This window comes from Protopterus annectens, chromosome 11.part0 (assembly GCF_019279795.1).
Source record: "Protopterus annectens isolate FY-2018-M chromosome 11.part0, PAN1.0, whole genome shotgun sequence".
Lineage (NCBI taxonomy): Eukaryota > Metazoa > Chordata > Ceratodontiformes > Protopteridae > Protopterus > Protopterus annectens.
Window position 1 is genome coordinate 1197637296 of NC_056745.1, and position 20655 is coordinate 1197657950.

A 20655-nucleotide genomic window follows, 5' to 3' on the forward strand; every position below is an offset into this window, starting at 1 on the left:
TAATTGTAGATGTTTTGAGCATGTTTAGTGTTGCAGAATTATTTCCATCCATTTATCTACGTTTTCCCTGTGGGCATCCTGTGCTTGAGGTAGGTACCTAGACATCTGTCCACAAACCCTTTCTTTCTGCTGCCCTAACAAGGTACTCCCCATGCTCAGTTTGATGTAGATTGTAGAGAGAGTGCCTTGGGGGAGAGGTCTCCTGGTTTGGCTACCGTACTGTGGCAGCTCGTACTGTAATCTCGGCCTCAATCCTTGAAGCTGAGAGGCGTACAAAAGAATAGATGAGATGGACAGATGTTTCTCTTATACCATAAGTATGCTGATATCCAGCCAAGACATTCCCAGCCTAACGGGTGAGGGGTGAAAAATCTGGTTAGGCATCAAGCCTTTGGGAACAGAAGAACGGAGTAATAGCAGTAGTGAAGATGCTTTAACGTTTGCAGTCATGGAATGGTCTTTATGCAATTGTACTTTCTCTGCTGGGATGCATTCTGTACAGAGTTTACTTGGCCTCCCTTTCTGTACATTGGTTTTAACTAGGCGCTCCACTTTTCTTCCACATCCCAGTTATGTGCTGTAGGTGAATTGTCATTTTTTTCGATATTGCGTATACGTTTCCGTACCATTCTGTGAAGAGCTAGCACTCCATCTGGAGCAGTTTCTGTGACTTGCAACATTTGTGTGTGGGAACAGATTCCATTTTTCTGTCCGAAAATGAATAAATGCCCCATGAATGATGTATACTTGCCATGTGGGTATTAACCAGCTTGAATTCTGTACTTTTCAGTTTATGTATTACTTTGTTGCATACTTTATAGATGTGCTGTTTCAAAGAACTGTTAGAAAGTATCGTTGCAGCTGTACAAAGTTTTAAAGGGTACTGTGGCAGACATTGAAAAAAATCTCAGACTTTAACATAATCTTGATACAGTAAACTCTATCTTATCCGGTCTCGCTGGGGCCAGACCTTAGGTTGGATAAAACGAATGGCTGGTTAATCAGAAAAAGCATACAAAATATATATCTGTTATAAATCAGCTAGAATAACAGGATTTGTGTTGGTATGCATTTTTCTAATGAATATGAATATGAAGTCTAAACCTCAAATGTCCATCATTATTTAGCCTGGAGAAGACTGAAGTGTTGTTCTTCTCTGTTGTCTTTTGCTAGGACAATGGCAGACATTTGATGGCTGGTTAGAGAGAGGCCAGATAAGAGGGGAGTCTGCTATAGTCTGTGTTGTTAATATCCATGCAAAAGTATCTCTGACTTATGTTTCTTACCAAAACAAAATGAACTAGTTAGGCTAATATAGTGATGCTACTTTTTGCTTTTGTTTACTGCCCCATAATTTACTATGTACCACTTGATGCCTGAACTTTCTCCCTGTAGCACATTATGGTTTGTGTTCCTAGTCATGTTAAAATACTGCAGTAAGATATTTCTTCATATACAAAATAGAGTTTAAATTAGAAGGGGGAGTGGGACTGGAGTATGGTAGGTCTTCGTTTAGTGTCTTTCTCAATTATTTTAGTTTTCTTTGCCTGCTTGACTATGTAGTAGAAGAATTGTGAATTCCCAAAGGCTAAGTAGGTTATGATCCTAGAGAGAGGAAGAGAAAAGCACCTGTAATTGTCTATATGCAGTAAAATGGTGAATTCCCAGCAATTAAGTTGTTGTTTTGACCCCGGTAGGATGGAAAGAATGAAGTGTTACATGGATCTTGCTGTGGGGGGGTTCCCTGGGCAAAATGTGATGGGGGTAATATAATGCAATAGGCCAAGAAGGCAAATTTCTGAAGACAATGTTGCAAGGTTTCATTCAGACCCAGTTTAGACTCAACATGTTGTGCATTAAGGAATCTTGATAGCATAGAAATGCAAATGCAAAACAGGTGGACGTATGGACCATATTATGAATCTAAGTATTTTAGTCTCTGAGAATGTTACAATTTCAACTTATAAGAGGTAGTCTTAAGCCATGAAGTTCTTATATGCAAGAAGAAAACAGTCCTGTAAGGTGGATGTCCTTCAAGGATGCATCTGCAGTCATCACATATGGGTTGTCCTGCCTCAGGCAGCCCTTCGGTCGGCCGGATTCCAAAGTCTGGGTCCGGCGTCGGCTGATGTCGCCCTTTCCCCGACGTCAGAGCGCCTGGGGTATAAAAGCGTCAGCCGACGCCATCTTCCTCTGTCTTTCTTGCCGCGTGGTGCCCAAAGCAGAAGCAGTTCGCAAGTGCCGGTTGGCCAGCTCCTGTAATTCAGCTAAACCGAAGACTTCAAAAGCTAAGTACCCCGTTGGGGACTCTTTCTTGCCTCAGCCGATGTCAGATAAAATTAATAATTGCTTAACTTGTGGGAAACAAATACCTCATAAGGATTTCCACTCTTACTGCCTCCCTTGCCTAGGCCCAGACCACAACGTCACGGCCTGTTCAGCCTGTGCTTCCTTCAACCGACGCACTCTTAGACGTCGGGCGGAGTTTACAGAGGAATTTTTTGGGGCTAGTTTTGCTTACAATATGCCGTCGGAGACTCCGACTTCACATTTAACAAAGAAACGGAAGGACAAGGACCGACACACGTGGGCCGCGGTTTCGGCTGAAACCACGGCCAGGCCTACCGCTAGTGTCTCGGTCTCGGCTAAAACCGAGTCCTTGGTACTTCCGACCACCGAAACCGTACAACCGACAACCTCTGCCCCGGAGGCCACTACTGTATTGGTTATTGAATCTCCATTAGAATCTGGTGTCCAGGAACCTTCCAACACCATTCCCTTAGACAAAACTACACCAGCACGTGGGGCAGCCAGGCCTCCTGCATCCATGTCTATAAAAGCATTCTCAAGGGCTAAAGCTGCTAAACACTCAAAATCTATGCCTCCCAGGGTTTTCCCTCAGGGACCCACTACAGGTTCTCAGATCCTTAGTCTAGCAGAGGACCTTATTTCTTTAATTAGGGGCTCACAGCCTCATCCGGACAGGGGCTCTCTACCTCCTACAGAAAAAAGGCCCAGGGTTGAGCCCCTCTGATCCCCACTCCTCAGATGAGGCCTCTGATGGCTCTGCTCTCTTGGACTACCAGGAGGAGGCCTTTTCGGCCTACGAGGATTCTTATGCAGAGGAATCTATCCCTTCAGCCTCCCCTCCTGAAGAGCTGTCCTTTGGGGAAACTCTGCACACTATGAGGGAGCATTTCCAATGGCAGGGCCAGGAATTCTCTTATTCCAGGAAGAGATTAAGGACCTTCTTGCATTTACCTCAGCATAGACCTTTGGCTATTCCCCCTGTTTTGAATGTCATTGATGATGTGTACTCTGAGTCTAGCACAACCCCTGACTCTCTCCCTCCGGCTCCTGCCAAACCCGATAGGTATTACACGGTCCCGGAATCACATCTTTTCCTTTACAAGGCCCACTCTGCTGATCCAGAAACTATTTCCCAGGGCCCTAAAGGGGTTGCAGCTGCCACTACAAAAAATCCACTCCCCTCTGAAAGGGAGTCCGGGGCTTTAGAGCGATGGGGTAAAAAAGTGTATACTTCTGCTACCCTTTCTATGAGGGCTTTAAATTGTCAATTTCATATGATACAGTACCAAGAGTATTTGTTAGATTAATTGCATAAAAAACTGTCTTCAGCTGAACCCCTAGATCGCAAATCACTTCAGGATCTGGTACATAACTCTCAACAGGTTAACAACCATTTCTTGCAGTGTGGTTATGATGCATTGGAAGCTTCATGTAGGTCAGCTATGACAGGTGCAGTCATACGTAGGCATGCTTGGCTGAAGGAACAATCTCTGCCAGACCATGTTAAAGCAAAGCTTCTGGATGCTCCACTGGAAAAGCAAAGGTTATTTGGCTCCACTGCTCAGGAGGTCTTAAAGAAATTTGAAGAAAAGGCAAAATCTGTACAAACAGTCAAGGATTTTCTGCAAGTCCAACCACCAAGATTCAGCAGAAATTGGCCTTCCAAGAACTGGTCCTTTCCAGACACAGAGAGATTTCAGTGAGGCAAAAACAGGCGTGACAGAGGTAGAGGGCAAGCTAGAGGCTCCTACAGAGGACGTCAGTGGCAGCCTCCCAACCAGAGAGGTAGTGCAGGGCCTTCAACTGCTGCACAAGGACAGACTCAATGACTTTACTTTGACACCGCTAACCAGGGCTCAATTGGAAGCACCTTTGGGCGGAAAGCTTTCCTTATTCTCAGAAAATTGGCACATTATTACAAGGGACAAATGGACACTACAAATAATAGACAAAGGATACAGGTTCCATTTCCACACATTACCAAAAAGAAAAGGCATGCCAGACCTGCCACCAAATCAAAGGGCAGAGGCTTTGAAACACATTTCCAACTTAATGCAAATGAAAGCTATAGAAAAGGTTCCTCTCTCAGAACAAGGCCAAGGATTTTATTCCAGACTATTCCTTGTTCCAAGAAAAGAAAAGCAATGGAGGCCTATTCTCGACTTGTCCGCACTGAATACTTATCTCATTGTGCCAAAATTCAAAATGCTGACCCTACAGCAACTCCTTCCCATGCTGGGCAAGGGGTCTTGGCTGGTAACTCTGGACCTCAAGGAGGCATACCTGCATGTCCCTATCAGACAAAGTTGCAGAAGACACCTCAGATTTCTTGCAGGTTCAGAGCATTATCAATTCTCAGCATTGCCCTTTGGCTTATCTACTGCGCCCAGAGTATTCACGAAATGCCTGGCATCAGTAATTGCACACTGCAGACTTCAGGGGATGCAAATATACCCGTATCTGGACGACTGCCTTATACAAGCGGACAGCCAACAAACTTTGTTAAAACACTTGAATTATGCCATCCACCTACTTCAGGCCTTGGGATATACAGTAAACATTCACAAGTCAAGACTTGTTCCATCCCAAAGAATAACTTTTCTGGGTGCGAATCTAGACACAACCACCCAAATGGCTTTCCTCACAGAAGAAAAAGGTGCGAATCTACACACAACCACCCAAATGGCTTTCCTCACAGAAGAAAAACAAGTCAACTACCGGATTATTTCAAAAATCTGTCAAGACAAACTCAGCTGACTGCAAGGAAAATCCTGCAGGCCCTGGGTTACATGGCTTCTTGCATTCTTCTGATTCCACAAGCAAGGCTACATATGAGGAAACTACAATGGTACCTAAGGAGTTTATGGACTCCGCACAGTCACAGCTTGGAAACTTTGATACCACTCATCCCATACCTTCAAAGGGAATTTCTGTGGTGGGCTCAAGCAAGCCAGTCAAACAGGGGTCTGCCCTTCAGCAAACCAATAGCCAGCCAAACCATTACAACGGATGCTTCAGACCACTGATGGGGAGCGCACATGGAGGGAAGGTGCATTCAAGGACTATGGTCACAAAAAGAGCTACGCATGCACATAAACCAAAAGGAAATGCTGGCAGTGATACATGCAATAGAGGCCTTCAAGCTATTTTTACATCAAGGCCACCTGCTAATAAGGACAGACAACACCACAGTTATGTGGTACATAAACAAGCAAGGCGGCACCCATTCCTACCCTCTTTGCAGACTGGCTATGAACCTATGGGAACTTTCCTTGAAACTCAGTATACAGCTGCAGTCCCAGTTTGTGCCAGGGAAAGACAATATACTGGCGGACAGCTTAAGCAGAAATATCATGGATGCACACGAATGGATGCTGCACCCAGACATCTTTCTACAGATAACGCAATCATGGGGGAGGCCAGACATAGATCTGTTTGCCTCCCCCCACAATCATCCAACTGAAGAAATTCTGCTCAAGGACATACCACCCACAAGCATGGAAAGTGGACGCCCTGTCTTTCAGCTGGAGAACTCCTAACAGTGTATGCATTTCCGCCTCTCCCATTAATGACCAAGGTTTTACTGAAGATCAAAACAGAGCAGCCAAAAGTGATTTTGATAGCTCCGGACTGGCCAAGGCAGCACTGGTACCCACTGTTAAAGAGCATGTCACGTACGAAACCATGGCCTCTTCCTCTATGGCCACTTCTACTGACACAGCACAATTACAAAACTCTGCATTCCAACCTGAAAACCTTGCAACTAACAGCTTGGAAAATACCTTGACTCCTTCTCAGGATAAGCTATCCCAGAGAGTGAAAGATATTATTATGGAAGCTCGCCGGCCTTCCACAAGGAGGGCATATTCAGCAAAATGGAAAAGATTTCACATTTGGAACACCACAAAGGGCCTAGATGCGACAGTGATGAACATGGCACATATCCTGGATTATTTGGCAGAAATGTTCCACAATGGTCTGTCTTACTCTTCCATTAAAATTCATGCTTCAGCAATTTCAGCAGAGTACAACACTGATCCACCTGTCTTCTCTCATCCTCTCCTAAGACAGTTTCTAAGAGGAATCAAAAACATCAATCCTCCAAGGAAACCACCTCTACCTGCTTTGGGACCTTAACTTCGTGTTGGAAAAGCTAACACTGCCTCCCTTTGAACCAGCAGCATCTGCAGATCTACAGTTCCCATCTTGGAAGACTGCCTTCCTTCTGGCCATAACCTCAGCAAGAAGAGTCTCTGAGGTACAGGCCCTAATGGCAGTACAGCCATTTCTTATTTTTCATCAGGACAGAGTTTCATTGAGAACCAATCCTACATTTATGCCAAAGGTGGTATCCAGGGTTTCATTAAACCAAGCTATTCACTTGCCTACCTTCTTTCCAAATCCACAAAACAAAGGGGAGAAACTTCTGCACACCCTGGACATACACAGACAGTTGCGCTACTACTTGGACAGAACTAAAAGTTACAGAAAAACTGACCAGCTGTTGGTAGCATATGCTGCTGGTACACAAGGAAAAGCAATTTCCAAACAGACAGTTTCAAAATGGATAGGGAATTGCATTAGTTTTTGTTACTCCTTTCATGGAAAAACTGTGCCAGCTAACATTAGACCTCATTCCACGAGAGCCACAGCCACCTCCACAGCCTTCTTAAGAGGGGTGGCTACCAAGGACATTTTGGAAGCTGCTACATGGAGCTCCGTGCATACATTTGCCAAGCATTACAATTTACCTTTATATTCCAGATCCAGAGCAGGCTTTGCTACGGCAGTCCTGCAGGGCATTTTAGCTACACCATCCTTTACATAGATCCTCCACCCCCAGATTGGCTATGGTATTCTACCCATATGTGATGACTGCAGATGCATCCTTGAAGGACATAGTACAGTTTTGTACCTACCATAAATGTAGATGTCCGATAGGTATGCATCTGCAGTAAGGTTTACCCTCCCTCCTTCCCCTCTGTGGTATTTCTTGGGTACTTTTCCCTCTCATAGCTAGCTGGGGTTATCTATTATGGTGTATTTGTTTTTATATATATATATATATATCTATGTCTATATATATATATATATATCTATATCTATATATATACATATATATATATCTATATATATATATGTATATGTATATATGTATATGTATGTATGTATATATTTCTGTGCATGTTTGGAATCTATTGCATTTCTCCAAATTTAGCCTTCCTTAGAGGGCACCTGGCATCTGGGGCAAGAAAAACTGAGGAAGATGGCGTCGGCTGACGCTTTTATACCCCAGGCTCTGACGCCGGGAAAGGCGACATCAGCCGACGCCGGACCCAGACTTTGGAATCCGGCCGACCGAAGGGCTGCCTGAGGCAGGACAACCCATATGTGATGACTGCAGATGCATACCTATCGGACATCTACATTTATGGTAGGTACAAAACTGTACTTTCACCTCTCTTTACCTGCTGTTTTTGTGTTTGGGTTTTAAAATTAACACGGTTTTACTACTGTTGTACACTGTTTCAATTCGCATAAGAAGTGCCACAGAAGGGAAAAGAAATGATTTGCAAGAAGTCTTTCAGTGTAGGGATCATTGTAGCGAAGAAGATGTGCTATACGGAAATGAGCAGTTGATTTTAAAGCATGACTTTTTAAGTATCTAATTTGGATAATTTAAAAAGGTTGAAAGTATGCCCATATAATTCTGCAGCTTTCAATCCGTGGTCATGTGACTTCTTTTGTCAAAGGGATATCATTTGAATTTCCTGATGGTATGCAATACAGTTACATAATTGTGATGTACACCTTATACATTGACTTAAAAGCATATCGAACATTTTGCTTTCACATTGAATGTTTGTTTGCATTTGTGTTGCAGTCATGGGACTTCGTCTTAATCTAGAGAAGATGATGGAACAGAAGAGTGGTGCAGTGAAAGCCCTCACTGGTGGCATTGTCCATTTATTTAAGCAAAATAAGGTCAGCTGGGAAAACAAATGTCTGAATTTATTATGGTGAATAGTCTGATTACCACTGATACTTTCAGAATAAGATGTGCACATTTTCTCTCTATGTATTGTTGATTAATTTTGAATGAAGAGGAGTGCCTCTGATGGTTATTCAAGTCCAGTTTGTAGGTCACAAGTGTTGACTGTGATAAATAATCATTCTTCTCATAGTTTGTAGGTTCATACTAACCTAATGATCCATGTAGGTTCATACTAGTCTAATAATTCAGTAGATCTTTAAGATCCTAGCCACTCCAAGTTAGATCATTTGATGGTCAGACATGGATCACTGTTGCAGTAGTCTGTGGTTCCACTGCCTTCCATGCACTCCAGCTGTCAGGATCCTTTGCAGAGCTCCATAAAAGGATGGAGCATAAAAAAGCCTTATAACTTTTTTTGATTCAAAGAGTTATGCTTTTTGCGGGGAGGGGGGGGGGGGCTGGCTTGCATCTTCAATATCTGGGCAAATAAGCCCCCTTTTGGGCAAAGCAGTCCTTTAACTTTTATGTTTGGAAGAAAACTTATGATGTTCTTCATGTTTCACTGTTGCAGTCATTACATTTGGGTAATCTGCTGGCAGGTTGCCCTCAGTCGGCCTGAATAACAAAGTCTTGGGTCCTGCGTCGGTTGCTGTCTCCTCTTACATGACGTCAAGTCGTCAGGGGTATAAAACATGCATCCGACGCCATTTTATTCAGTGTTTCTTGCCGCGCAGTGCCCGAAGCAGAAGCAGTTTGCAAGTGCCGTTCAGCCAACTCCTGAAATTTTCGCATTGGAGTTTCAGAACCGAAGTCTTCAAACTAAAGCCAAGTACCCTGTTGGGGAAACTTTTTTTTGCTCCTTACCAATGTCAGTAAAAGTTAATAATTGCATTACTTATGGGAAGCAAATACCTCATAAAGATTTTCATTTGTACTGTATTCCTTGCCTAGGTCCAGATCATAACATGCCTTGCTGTCGGTTTTGTGCTAGATTTAACCAACGCACTATTAAGCGTTGGTATAGTTTTGCTTCTAAATATTTTGGATCAAGATTTAGTTATCCTAAAATGTCATCGATTAGCAATCCGACTACCGGAGTTCACAAAAAACGCAAAGAAAAAGACAGACCGTCGAGGTCCAAAACCGACAATGAAGCTTCTCCTAAGCCAGTCGCCGGTACTCAGTGAGGCGCTTTCGCAGCCCCAATAACCGCTACTTTTGAGACGCAGGCCTCTACCGAGACCCATTCGGAGTCCAGTATGCCGCGAGATTATCAGAGTATTGAACCCCCTGATGTCTCTCCCTTGGATGGGTCCGGAGCCGCTCAGCAGGCACCGGCTTCTGAGGGTGTTTTCAGCCCTCAAACTTTTTATATAAAACCAACGCTAGTCTTGAAAACAAGGTCAAAAACATCTTCTATGTCTAAAAAACCGACGCATGAGCCACGTGCTCAGACCCCTATGCCTACAAAACAGGACTTAATTACCTTGATCAGGGGTTCCCAACCCCCCTTGCTAAGAGGCCTAGGCAAGGCACTGATTATGAATCTTCGGATCAAGTTTACATTTCTTCTGATCAGGAATTTTCAATTCCACCCTATGAGGATTCTGATGCAGAGGAATCCATCCCGTCTGCATCTCCTCCCGAGGATTACTCTTTTGGAGAGACTTTGCATACTTTAAGGGAACATTTACACTGGGAGAGTCAGGACTTCTCTGAATCAAAAAGGAGGCTTAGGGATTTCCTTCTTCTTCCTCAGCATATAGGCCTTTGGCTATACCTCCTGTATCAGACATTGTTGATTATGTGTTTTCGGAATAAAGCATGGCTCCTGATTCACTACCTCTGGCTCCTAGTAAGCCAGACAGATATTACAGGGTTCCTGACTCCCACAAATTTCTATTCAGAAATCCTGCTGCTGATCCTGAGATTATTTCACAGGGTCCCAAGGGTGTAAAGGCCTCTACAGCCAAAAATCCTACCCCCTCTGATAGAGATTCCAGGACGCTGGGTAGATGGGGAAAGAAGGTTTATACGTCTGCTACCTTGGCAATCAGAGCCTTAAACTGCCAGTTTCACATGCTTAAATATCAACATGTTATGGGCTTACTGAAACAGAAAATTATGTTGATTTCTGATGGTGTGGAAAATAGAGTTACAGGAATTATTGCATTCAGCAGAACAGGTTGGAAAGCATACTTTGCAATGTGGTTTTGATTCCTTGGAGGCCTCTTGCAGGGCTGCAGTTGCTGGATCTGTGATTAGAAGGCATGCCTGGTTCAAGGAGCAAAATCTGCCTGATCATGTTAAAGCTAAATTGTTGGATGCCCCCTTGCAGCATGATACTTTGGTAATAAGGTAGAAGAGGTTTTAAAGAAATGGAAGACAAACCTAAATCGATGCAAACTGTAAAAGATTTCTTGCAAGTGCAGCCACCCAGGTTCAGCAGGCATTGGTCAACTAAAAACTGGTCCTTTCTTGTGTCCAACAGAGCCACTCAGGGCAAATCCAGGTGCTCAAAATGCTCCAGATCCCAATCACAGGGTTCTTACAGGTCAAAGCAATGGGGTGCCTCCACCTCCAAATCTGGAAGAAACAAAGCACAACCCTACAGTAAGCAGTCTCAATGACTTTCCTCTACCATCACCCAAGCACTTATCTTTTGGCAGCCCCCTTGGGGGGACAACTAGCACTTCATGCTCAAAATTGGCAGTTAATTGCCCAGGACAAGTGGATCTTGAACATAGTATCCCAGATGTACAGCTTTAATTTCCATACTTTGCCAATTCCAAAGGGATGGCAAAATCTGCCACAAAATCAGTGGACAGAGACTCAGAAACAAGTTATGTCCCTCATGGATATGGGGGCTATTCAACCAGTACCAGAAAAGGAAAAAGGACAAGGTTTTTATTCAAGACTTTTCCTGGTACCCAGAAAAGACAGTGCTTGGTGTCCAATGCTGGATTTATCTATTTTGAACATGTTCCTGGATATTCCAAAATTCAAAATGCTGACTTTACAAAAGCTACTGCCTATGCTGGGCAGGAATGCTTGGTTAGTGACTCTAGACTTAGAGGCATACCTCCATATCCCAATAAGGGAATCATGCAGAAGATACCTCCGCTTCAAGGCAGGTTCTTTGCATTACCAATTCTCTGCACTGCCCTCTGGCTTATCTACTGCACCCAGGGTCTTTACAGAGTGCCTGGCACCAGTAATTGCATACTGCAAACAAAGAAGCATACAGATTTATCCTTATCTGGACGACTATCTCATTCAAGCAGAGGACAAGAACACTCTTCTTCAACATCTGGCATTTGTAAAAAGGCTTCTGACATGCCCAGGGTACACAATAAATGAAAAGAAATCCCAACTGGTACCCTCTCAAATAATTACATTTCTGGATGCAAGCTTGGATACAACTGCCCAGATGGCTTACCTTACACCAGACAAACAAAGGCAACTGACAATATACTTGAAACAAATGGCAACAAAAACCCAGTTATCTGCAAGACAAATTCTGCAGGCTTTGTGGTTCATGGCATCCTGCATTCTACTAATTCCATATGCGAGAGTGCATATGAGGAAACTTCAATGGTACCTAAAAAGTTTATGGAGCCAACATTGTCACAGTCTGGAAACCATGATTCATCTCATTCCCTGCCTACAACAGGAGTTTCTTTGGTGGGTGGGTCATGTCACCAAAACAAGGGACTGTCATTCATCTACCCCCTGCCACCCAAACCCTAACTACAGACGCATCAGACTATGCTTTGGGGGGAACCACCTGGCGGGGAGATGCATTCAGGGCAAATGGAGCCCAAAACAAATGCATCTGCATATCAACCAGAAAGAGTTGCTAGCTGTTCAGAATGCTCTGAAAGCCTTCAAGGACTTACATTATCCAGGACAACTACTGATAAAGAACAAAGGATATAAGGAAGTCGGACCAGCTCTTCCTTTCTGATGCTAGGAGCAAACAAGGTCTCCCAGTTTCCAAAGTGACCCTGTCCAAATGGTTGTCTGACATTATCACATTAGTTTATCAACTAAGAAACAAAGAATTGTCTGCCAAACCGAAAGGCCATTCTACTAGGGCTTTGGCCACTTCTGTAGCCTTCCAGTCTAGGTTGCCCATGGACTCTATTTGTGCCACGGCCACATTGGCAAATCCTCATACCTTTATTTCTCATTACAAGTTGGACATGGCCTCCAGGGATAGAGCTAACTTTGGTTTCACTGATGTCCTTCAAGAATGCAACTGCAGTCATAACATATGGGTTGTCCTGCCTCAGGCAGCCCTCGGTCGGCTGAATTCCAAAGTCTGGGTCCGGCGTCGGCTGGTGTCGCCTCCTCTCCGACGTCACCACGGGTGGAGTATAAAGGCAGCGGCCGACGCCATCTTCTGTCTTTCTTGCCGCGCGGTGCCCGAAGCAGAAGCAGTTCGCAAGTGCCGGTCGGTCAGCTCCTGAGTTTTCAGTACCGAAGTCATCTAAAAGCTAAGTACCCCGTTGGGGAACATTTATTCTTGCCTCAGCCGATGTCAGAACAAATTGAGAAAGTTAATAATCGTTTGTCTTGTGGTAAACAAATACCTCATAAGGACTTCCACTCTCTCTGCCTTCCTTGCCTGGGCCCAGACCACAACGTCTCGGCCTGTGCTTGCTTTAATAAGCGCACTCTCAGGCGCCGGGCAGAATTCGCCGAGAACTTTTTCGGTGAATCTTTTGTGTATATCATGCCGTCGGAACAACCAACAACCCAATCTGCTAAAAAATGCAAGGACCGGGACCGACCCCCTCAGCCCGCGTCCACTACCGATGCTACTTCTAAACCCTCTGCTAGTGCTCCAGTCCCTTCGGAAGTGGTAAATCCACCTCTCCAGGCCGACGACACAGCATAAACACGACCTTCGGTCGCAGAGATCTCTCCGGTGCCGGTTGTTGATTTTCCTCCGGAAACTGAAATTCTGGATCTACCCGACACCATTTCTGTGGACAAGGTTACGCCTGCACGTGGGGCTGCTAGGCCCCCTGTATCCATGTCCATCAAGGCCTTTGCACGTGCTAAGGCCGCCAGCCAGGCCAAGGCCCATCCTAGACCTACTGCCCAGGCCCCTTCTTCTGATAAGCAAATCATGTGTCTGGCTGCTGATCTTATTTCCCTTATCAGGGGGTCTCAGCCTCATCCGGAGAGGGGTTCTCGGCCACCTGCAGAGATGCCATGAGGGAACATTTTCAATGGCAGGGTCAGGAATTCTCTGACTCCAGGAAAAGGCTTTGCACCTTCCTCAAGCTTCCCCAGCACAGGCCTTTAGCTATTCCACCTGTTATGGATGTTTTGGATGATGTTTTCTCTGACTCCAGTGCTAACCCTGATTCTCTTCCTCCGGCTCCTGTCAAGCCGGACAGATATTATAGGGTCCCTGACACTCACAAACACCTTTTTAAGGCCCACTCTGTGGATCTAGAAACTATTTCACAGGGCCCCAAGGGAGTGGCTAACTCCTCTGCCAAAAACCCACTGCCAGCAGACAGGGAAGCAAGATCCCTGGAGAGATGGGGTAAAAAAGTATATACTTGCTATGTTTGGGGTTAGCTATTACAAACAAGATCTGGGTAGCTAGCACTAGGCATTATGGGATATAGGGGTAGCCTCAGCTCTCGAGCTATAGAAGATGGCCGAGTCAGAGCCGAGGGTCGGCTCCGAACCCAACAAGCAAGAAAGAAGGCGAGATGAAGACAACTAACATGGAACGTTATGGTAGGTACATAACTTCTTTTTCTTCATGTTTCACTGTTGCAGTCATCACTTGTGGGTTATCGCTGCTGTGGTAGCCCATACCAGAGTCAAAGTTTTTCTGCGTCGGCCGCTGTTGCTTGTTGACTGATGTCAGGTCATCAGTGCTATAAAGCAAGGCAGCTGAGGCCATTACATCAGTCTTTCTTGCAGTGAAGCCTGTAGCAGAAGCAGTTCACAAGAGTGCCGGTCGGCCACTACCAGTGTTTGAATTACAACTGAAAACGTAAAAAGCTAAGTACCCCATTGGGGATCCTTTTCTTTCACTAACTGATGTTTGAAAAAGTTAATTGTCCCGCTTGTGGAAAGCAGATCCCACACCTAGGCTTCCATTCATATTGTGTCACTTGTTTAGGGCCAGACCATGACATCCCCCGTTGCCGGTTCTGTGCCCTCTTAATGCGAGAAACATTTGACGTAGAGATAAAGATAGAGACAGGACCACGCAAGCCTTCCGACGACTCTAACGCTAAGCAGGTTGTCACTTCTCTGGAATTCAGTGAGGCACTTTTGCAGCCCCTGATGCCTGATACAATATCTATGCAGGCCTCTGCCGAGACCCTTTCGGAGTCCGGTATGCCGCAGAAGTGTCTTTCGTCTTCCAAGCCTTTGGTTGTCTCTACCTTGGTTAGGTCCAGAAACGCAACACAGGCACTGGCTTCCGAGGAGCCCCTTTGCACTACCGACGTCTTCTCATCCGACTACAGTTTCTCTCAGACCGATGGCTACTCTTAGGCCTAGAAGCCAGGCCGCTCCTAGAAAATCTACCTCAAGCCACCGTCTTACTCCTGCTCTACCTCAAGCCACCGTCTTACTCCTGCTCCACCAACCCAAGTCCAAATACTTAAAATGGCGGAGGATCCTATCTCCCTTATCAGGAGCAGTCGGGCCACATTTTTTAAAAATAAAAGACGCCCTTCTGAAATAGTGAGAGAACAGGATTCTGAGGAATCTGATTATTCAGATTTTGAAGTGGAGCAACAACCTGTGACTGCTTCTGAGGATTCAGATGCAGGGGAATCCATTTCTTCTGCCTCTCCACCAGAAGACCTTTCCTTTGGGGAAACCCTTCACACCCTCAGGGAACATTTCCACTGGGAATCCCATGACTTCCTTCACTCCAAGTAAAGACTGAGAGTTGCTAGACCAGCCCCAGCACAGACCCTTGGCCATCCCCACTATCTAAGAGGTGGTGGATGATGTTTTCTCTGAATCCAGCTTAGCCCCTGACACCCTCCTACCTGCTCCCAGTAAACCTGACCAGTATTGCAGAGTACCGGATTCTCAGAAATACCTGTATAGAAATCCTGCTGCAGACTCTGAGGTCATTACACAGGAGCTAAGGCTAGTTCTGCTAAGAATCTTATTCCTTCTAACAAGGATTCCAGAGCTCTGGATAGCTTGGGTAAAAAAGTATACACCTATGCAACCTTAGTTATCAGAGGACTCAACTTGTCAGTTCCATATGTTAAAATATCAGCAACACACTTTGGAACTATTAAAGCAAAAGATTTCAACCTTTCCTGACTCTGCCAATTTGAGAGTTAGCAGATTTACTGCACTCTACTTTTCAAGTGGCCAAACACTCATTGTGCTGTGGATATGATGCTTTAGAAGCCTCAAGCAGGGCAGCAGTGTCAGGATCTGTCATTAGGAGTCATGCATGGTTGAAGGAACAACCTCTCACTGATCATGTCATGTCTAAATTAATTGATGCACCCTTGGATAAGGACCACTTGTTTGGAGTAAAACTATTAGAGGTGCTTAGAAAAATGGAAGACTAATCAAAATCTATGCAAACAGTAAAAGATTTCTTTCAGGTACAACCTCCTAGGTTCATCAGGAATTTTCCCCTCTAACCACTGGTCCTTTCCTGCACCAAGCAGATGGGCAAAGTAAGCCCCTCAGGGACAGACCACCCAGGCCCCTTTCCCACGGACAACAGAGAACCAAACAGTGGACTACTTCTGCCCCAAAGGCAGGGAGTTCTAAGCCATTCCTCTGTGGCAAAAACTGTCAATGACTCCCTCTCCCCCCTCTGCCCTCCTTTCACTCATCAAAAGCTAGGAGGAAGGCTCTCCCTCTGCAAAGAAAATTGGCTTTCTGTTACAAAGGACCAATGGTCTAAAGATCATTTTTCAGGGATACAAATTCTCTTTCAACGAACTCCCAATTCGATAAAGGTACCCAGACTTACCTCTAAATCAGTGGGCAGAGGCATTGAAACAAGTTTAAACTCTCGTATCCCAAGGGGCAGTAGAACCTCAGATCAAACAGGCAAAGGCTTTTATTCCAAACTATTCCTTGTTCCCAGAAAAAAGGGCACTTGGTGCCCCATCCTGGATCGATCCATTCTGAACACCTCCCTGGTTTTCCCCAAATTCAAAATGCTAACTTTGCAGCAGCTTCTGCCTATGCTGCCAAAAAAATGCCTGGTTAGTGACCCTAGACCTAAAAAGATGCCTACCTCCTCATCCCCGTAAGGGAGTCCTGCAGGAAATTCCTGCGCTTCAGAGCAGGCTCACAACACTTTCTCTGTGCTACCCTTTGGCTTATCTACTGCTCCTAAGGTATTCACCAAATGCTTTGCCCCAGCCATAGCATTTTGCAGACAGAGAAATAGACAGATTTACCCTTATCTGGACGACTGCTTCATTCAGGCATGGTGCAAAGAAAAGCTGCTCCAGGACCTCCTCTTTGTCAAAGCCCTCTTAACCTCCTTGGGTTCGCCATCAACGAGAAGGAAGTCAAAGCAAACGCCCTCCAGGAAGATCATTTTCTTGGGAGCACTGCTGGACACAGCATCACAAATGGCCTTCCTCTCCCCAGAAAAGCAGAGCTTCCTGCCTCTCTACTTTACCCAACTGTCTTCCAGAAGTCACCTCACTGCAAGAAAGTTCCTGCAAGCCTTGGGGTACATGGCATATTGCATCCTCCTTATTCCTCCGGCCAGGCTTCACATGAGAAAACTTCAGTGGTATCTAAAGAACGATGTTCATCGTGCATACAGCTGCAGTAATCACATATGGGTTCTCTGCCGTCAGGCGGTCCCTCTGTCGGCCGAATTCCAAAGTCAAGGTCCGGCGTCGGTTGTTGTTGACGTCAGTGAGGCAGGGGTATATAAGACACAGCCAACGCCATTTTCTTCAGTCTTTTTTGCCGCGCGGTGCCCGAAGCAGAAGCAGTTCGCAAGTGCCGGTCAGCCAGCTCCTGAATTTACGAAAAATTGGAAACCGAAGTCTTCATTAAAGCTAAGTACCCCGTTGGGGAACCTTTTCTTGCCTCAGACCGATGTCGGAAAAAGTTAACAATTGTATTTCTTGTGGGAAGCAAATACCGCATAAGGATTTCCATTCCCTTTGCATACCTTGTTTAGGCCCAGACCACGACATCTCGGGCTGTCGCTTTTGCTCGACTTTCAATAAACGCACTATTAAGTGTCGGGCGGAGTTCGCCCAACACTTTTTTGGTACAGCCTTTGATTATAAAATGTCGTCGGAGACTCCGACTACCGTTTTGACCAAAAAACGCAAGGACAAGGACCGACACGCGAGGTCCGCGGTCTCCACTGACACCATGCCAAAACCGGCTACACGTGGTTCGGTTCTCAGCGAGATGCCTATGCAGTCCCTGACTACCGACGACACGCCTTTGGCGGTGTCTTCTGTAACTGAGACCGCAGGTTCCTCGGCCCAGACCCAGACTACAACCACTGAAGCCACTGTGAGCGTTGAGCCTCCTAATGTGGACAGGTCCACTTCCACCCATGGTGTCTTTAGACCTTCATCTTCCTTTTCCATTAAGGCCTTTACTAAGTCCAAATCAGCCAGGCATCCCAAGAGGCCTGTTGCACAGGGCCCATCCCCAGGCCCCATGCCTAAATAGCAGATGCTTAAAATGGCTGAAGATTTAATTACTCTTATCAGGGGTTCCCAACCCCCTCCAGACAAGAGACCCAGAGTGGAGGAGGATTCTCCCTCTTCTGATCAGGGCTCCATTTTTTCAGAACATTCTGATGTAGAGGAACACTCTTACTCCCCATTTGAAGACTCGGACGCAGAGCAGTCCATTCCTTCAGTATCTCCTCCTGAGGATTTTTCTTTTGGGGAAACCTTGCACACCTTGAGGGAACACTTCCATTGGGAAGGCCAAGACTTTTCTGATTCCAAGAAAAGACTTAGGGAATTTCTTTTGTTACCTCAACACAGACCTCTGGCGATACCTCCTGTCTTGGACATACTTGATGATGTTTACTCGGAGGCTTGCCTTAATCCGGATTCACTGCCTCCTGCCCCAGTCAAGCCTGATAGGTACTACAGGGTTCCTAACTCTCACCAATTTCTTTACAAAAGCCATACTGCTGACCCTGAAACCATTTCTCAAGGCCCCAAGGGAATGAAGGCCTCTACTGCCAAGAATCCACTACCTTCAGAAAGAGAGTCAAGATCCTTAGAAAGGTGGGGAAAAAAGGTATATACCTCGGCCACTCTAGCTATGAGGGCCTTAAATTGTCAGTTTCATATGCTTAAATATCAGCAGTTTCTGTTATCACAATTAAGAAATAAAATGTCTCAACCTGAACAATCAGATTGGAAGGAGTTGCAGGATATGATGCATAGTGCAGAGCAAGTGGGTAAACACACTTTACAATGTGGCTATGATGCCCTAGAGGACTCAAGTAGAGCTGCTGTTACAGGATCAGTCATTCGTAGACATGCATGGCTTAGGGAACAAATCTTGCCTGATCATGTGAAAGCTAAACTATTAGATGCTCCTTTACAAAAGGATGTGCTATTTGGTACTAATGCTGAGGTGATACTATGGAAAATGGAAGAAAAAGCCAAATCTATGCAAACAGTCAAAGCTTTTCTACAGGTTCAACCAGCACGTTTTAGCAGAAATTGGCCTTCTAAAAACTGGTCCTTTCCAGCCACGGACAAGCCCCAAAGAGGTAGATACAGACGCACAAGGGGCAGAGGGCAATCACAAGGATCATATAGAGGCAGACAGTGGCAATCTCCAGCACCAAGAGGTGGTGAGGACAGTGCACAACAATACAGGAAACAAACCCAATGACTTCCTCCTTTCCATGCCAAGCAAATACCAGCTGGCAGCACCCTTGGGAGGAAAGCTGGCATTATTTACAAGAAATTGGCATATTGTCACAACAGACAAATGGATCCTGGACGTTATAAACAGAGGCTACAGATTTCATTTTCACACTCTCCCAAAAATGAGAGGCATGCCAAACCTGCCACACAATCAAAGGGCGGAGGCACAACTACAAATTTCAAAGCTCATAGACATGAAAGCTATTCAAGAGGTACCTACTCACGAACAAGGTCAAGGTTTTTATTCCAGGCTATTTCTGGTACCAAGGAAAGGAACCGACTGGAGACCCATTTTGGACTTATCCATCCTGAACACATTCTTACTCGTACCAAAAATCAGGATGCTCACATTACAGCAGCTTCTTCCCATGCTGGGCAAGGAGTTTTGGCTGGTAACATTGGACCTCAAGGAGGCATACCTGCATGTCCCAATCAGACAAAGCTGCAGAAGATACCTCAGATTTCTTGCAGGTTCAATACACTATCAATTCTCTGCATTGCCCTTTGGCTTATCTACTGCGCCCAGAGTATTCACGAAATGCCTGGCATCAGTAATTGCCTACTGCAGACTTCAAGGGATACAAATTTACTTTTATTTGGACGACTGCCTGATCCAAGCGGACAGCGAGCACATACTTCTGGAACATCTGGCTTATGCAACACGGTTGCTGAATTCTCTGGGATACACAATCAACAAAGAGAAATCCAGGCTAACACCATCTCAGAAAATAACTTTCCTGGGTGCCAACTTGGACACAAACACCCAGATGCCCTATCTTACGCCAGAAAAACAGGGGCAACTAACTCAGTACTTCAAAACACTAGCAAATTGTACCAGGCTTGCTGCAAGGAAAATCCTGCAGGCTCTGGGCTTCATGGCATCTTGCATTCTTTTAATCCCATGTGCAAAGTTGCATATGAGGAAACTTCAATGGTACCTAAATAACCTATGGTCTCAACACAGCCACAGTTTGGAAACAATAATACCAATAATTCCATGTTTGCAAAAGGAATTTCTATGGTGGGCCCAAACATGTCAAACAAACACAGGTCTTCCATTCTGCATGCCTCAAGCAAATCAAGTCATCACAACAGACGCCTCAGACTATGCCTGGGGGGCGCACATGACAGACAGGTGCATTCAGGGCAAATGGTCCCAAAAGGAAAAGCACCTTCACATCAATCAAAAAGAAATGCTAGCAGTGATAAATGCAATTACAGCATTCAAGGACCTCCTGCATCCAGGACAATTATTGATAAGAACAGACAACGCCACAGTAATGTGGTACATAAACAAACAAGGAGGAACACATTCATACCCCCTGTGCAGACTAGTCATGACACTTTGGAACTTGGCTGTGGAATGGCAAATCGAACTTCAAGCACAGTACTTGCCAGGCTTGGAAAACACGCTGGCAGACAATCTAAGCAGAAATATGA

The 20655-nt window shown here is 45.2% G+C and overlaps 1 protein-coding gene across 1 annotated transcript in view; it reads left to right on the forward strand.

The window, feature by feature from the left end:
- DLD (dihydrolipoamide dehydrogenase) overlaps positions 1 to 20655 on the forward strand; it is a 1015110-nt gene that overhangs the window by 360741 nt on the left and 633714 nt on the right. The window contains exon 6 of the mRNA XM_044088560.1: positions 8195 to 8295. Within this exon, the coding sequence (XP_043944495.1) occupies positions 8195 to 8295 (101 nt within the window). The remainder of the gene's footprint in view (positions 1 to 8194; positions 8296 to 20655) is intronic.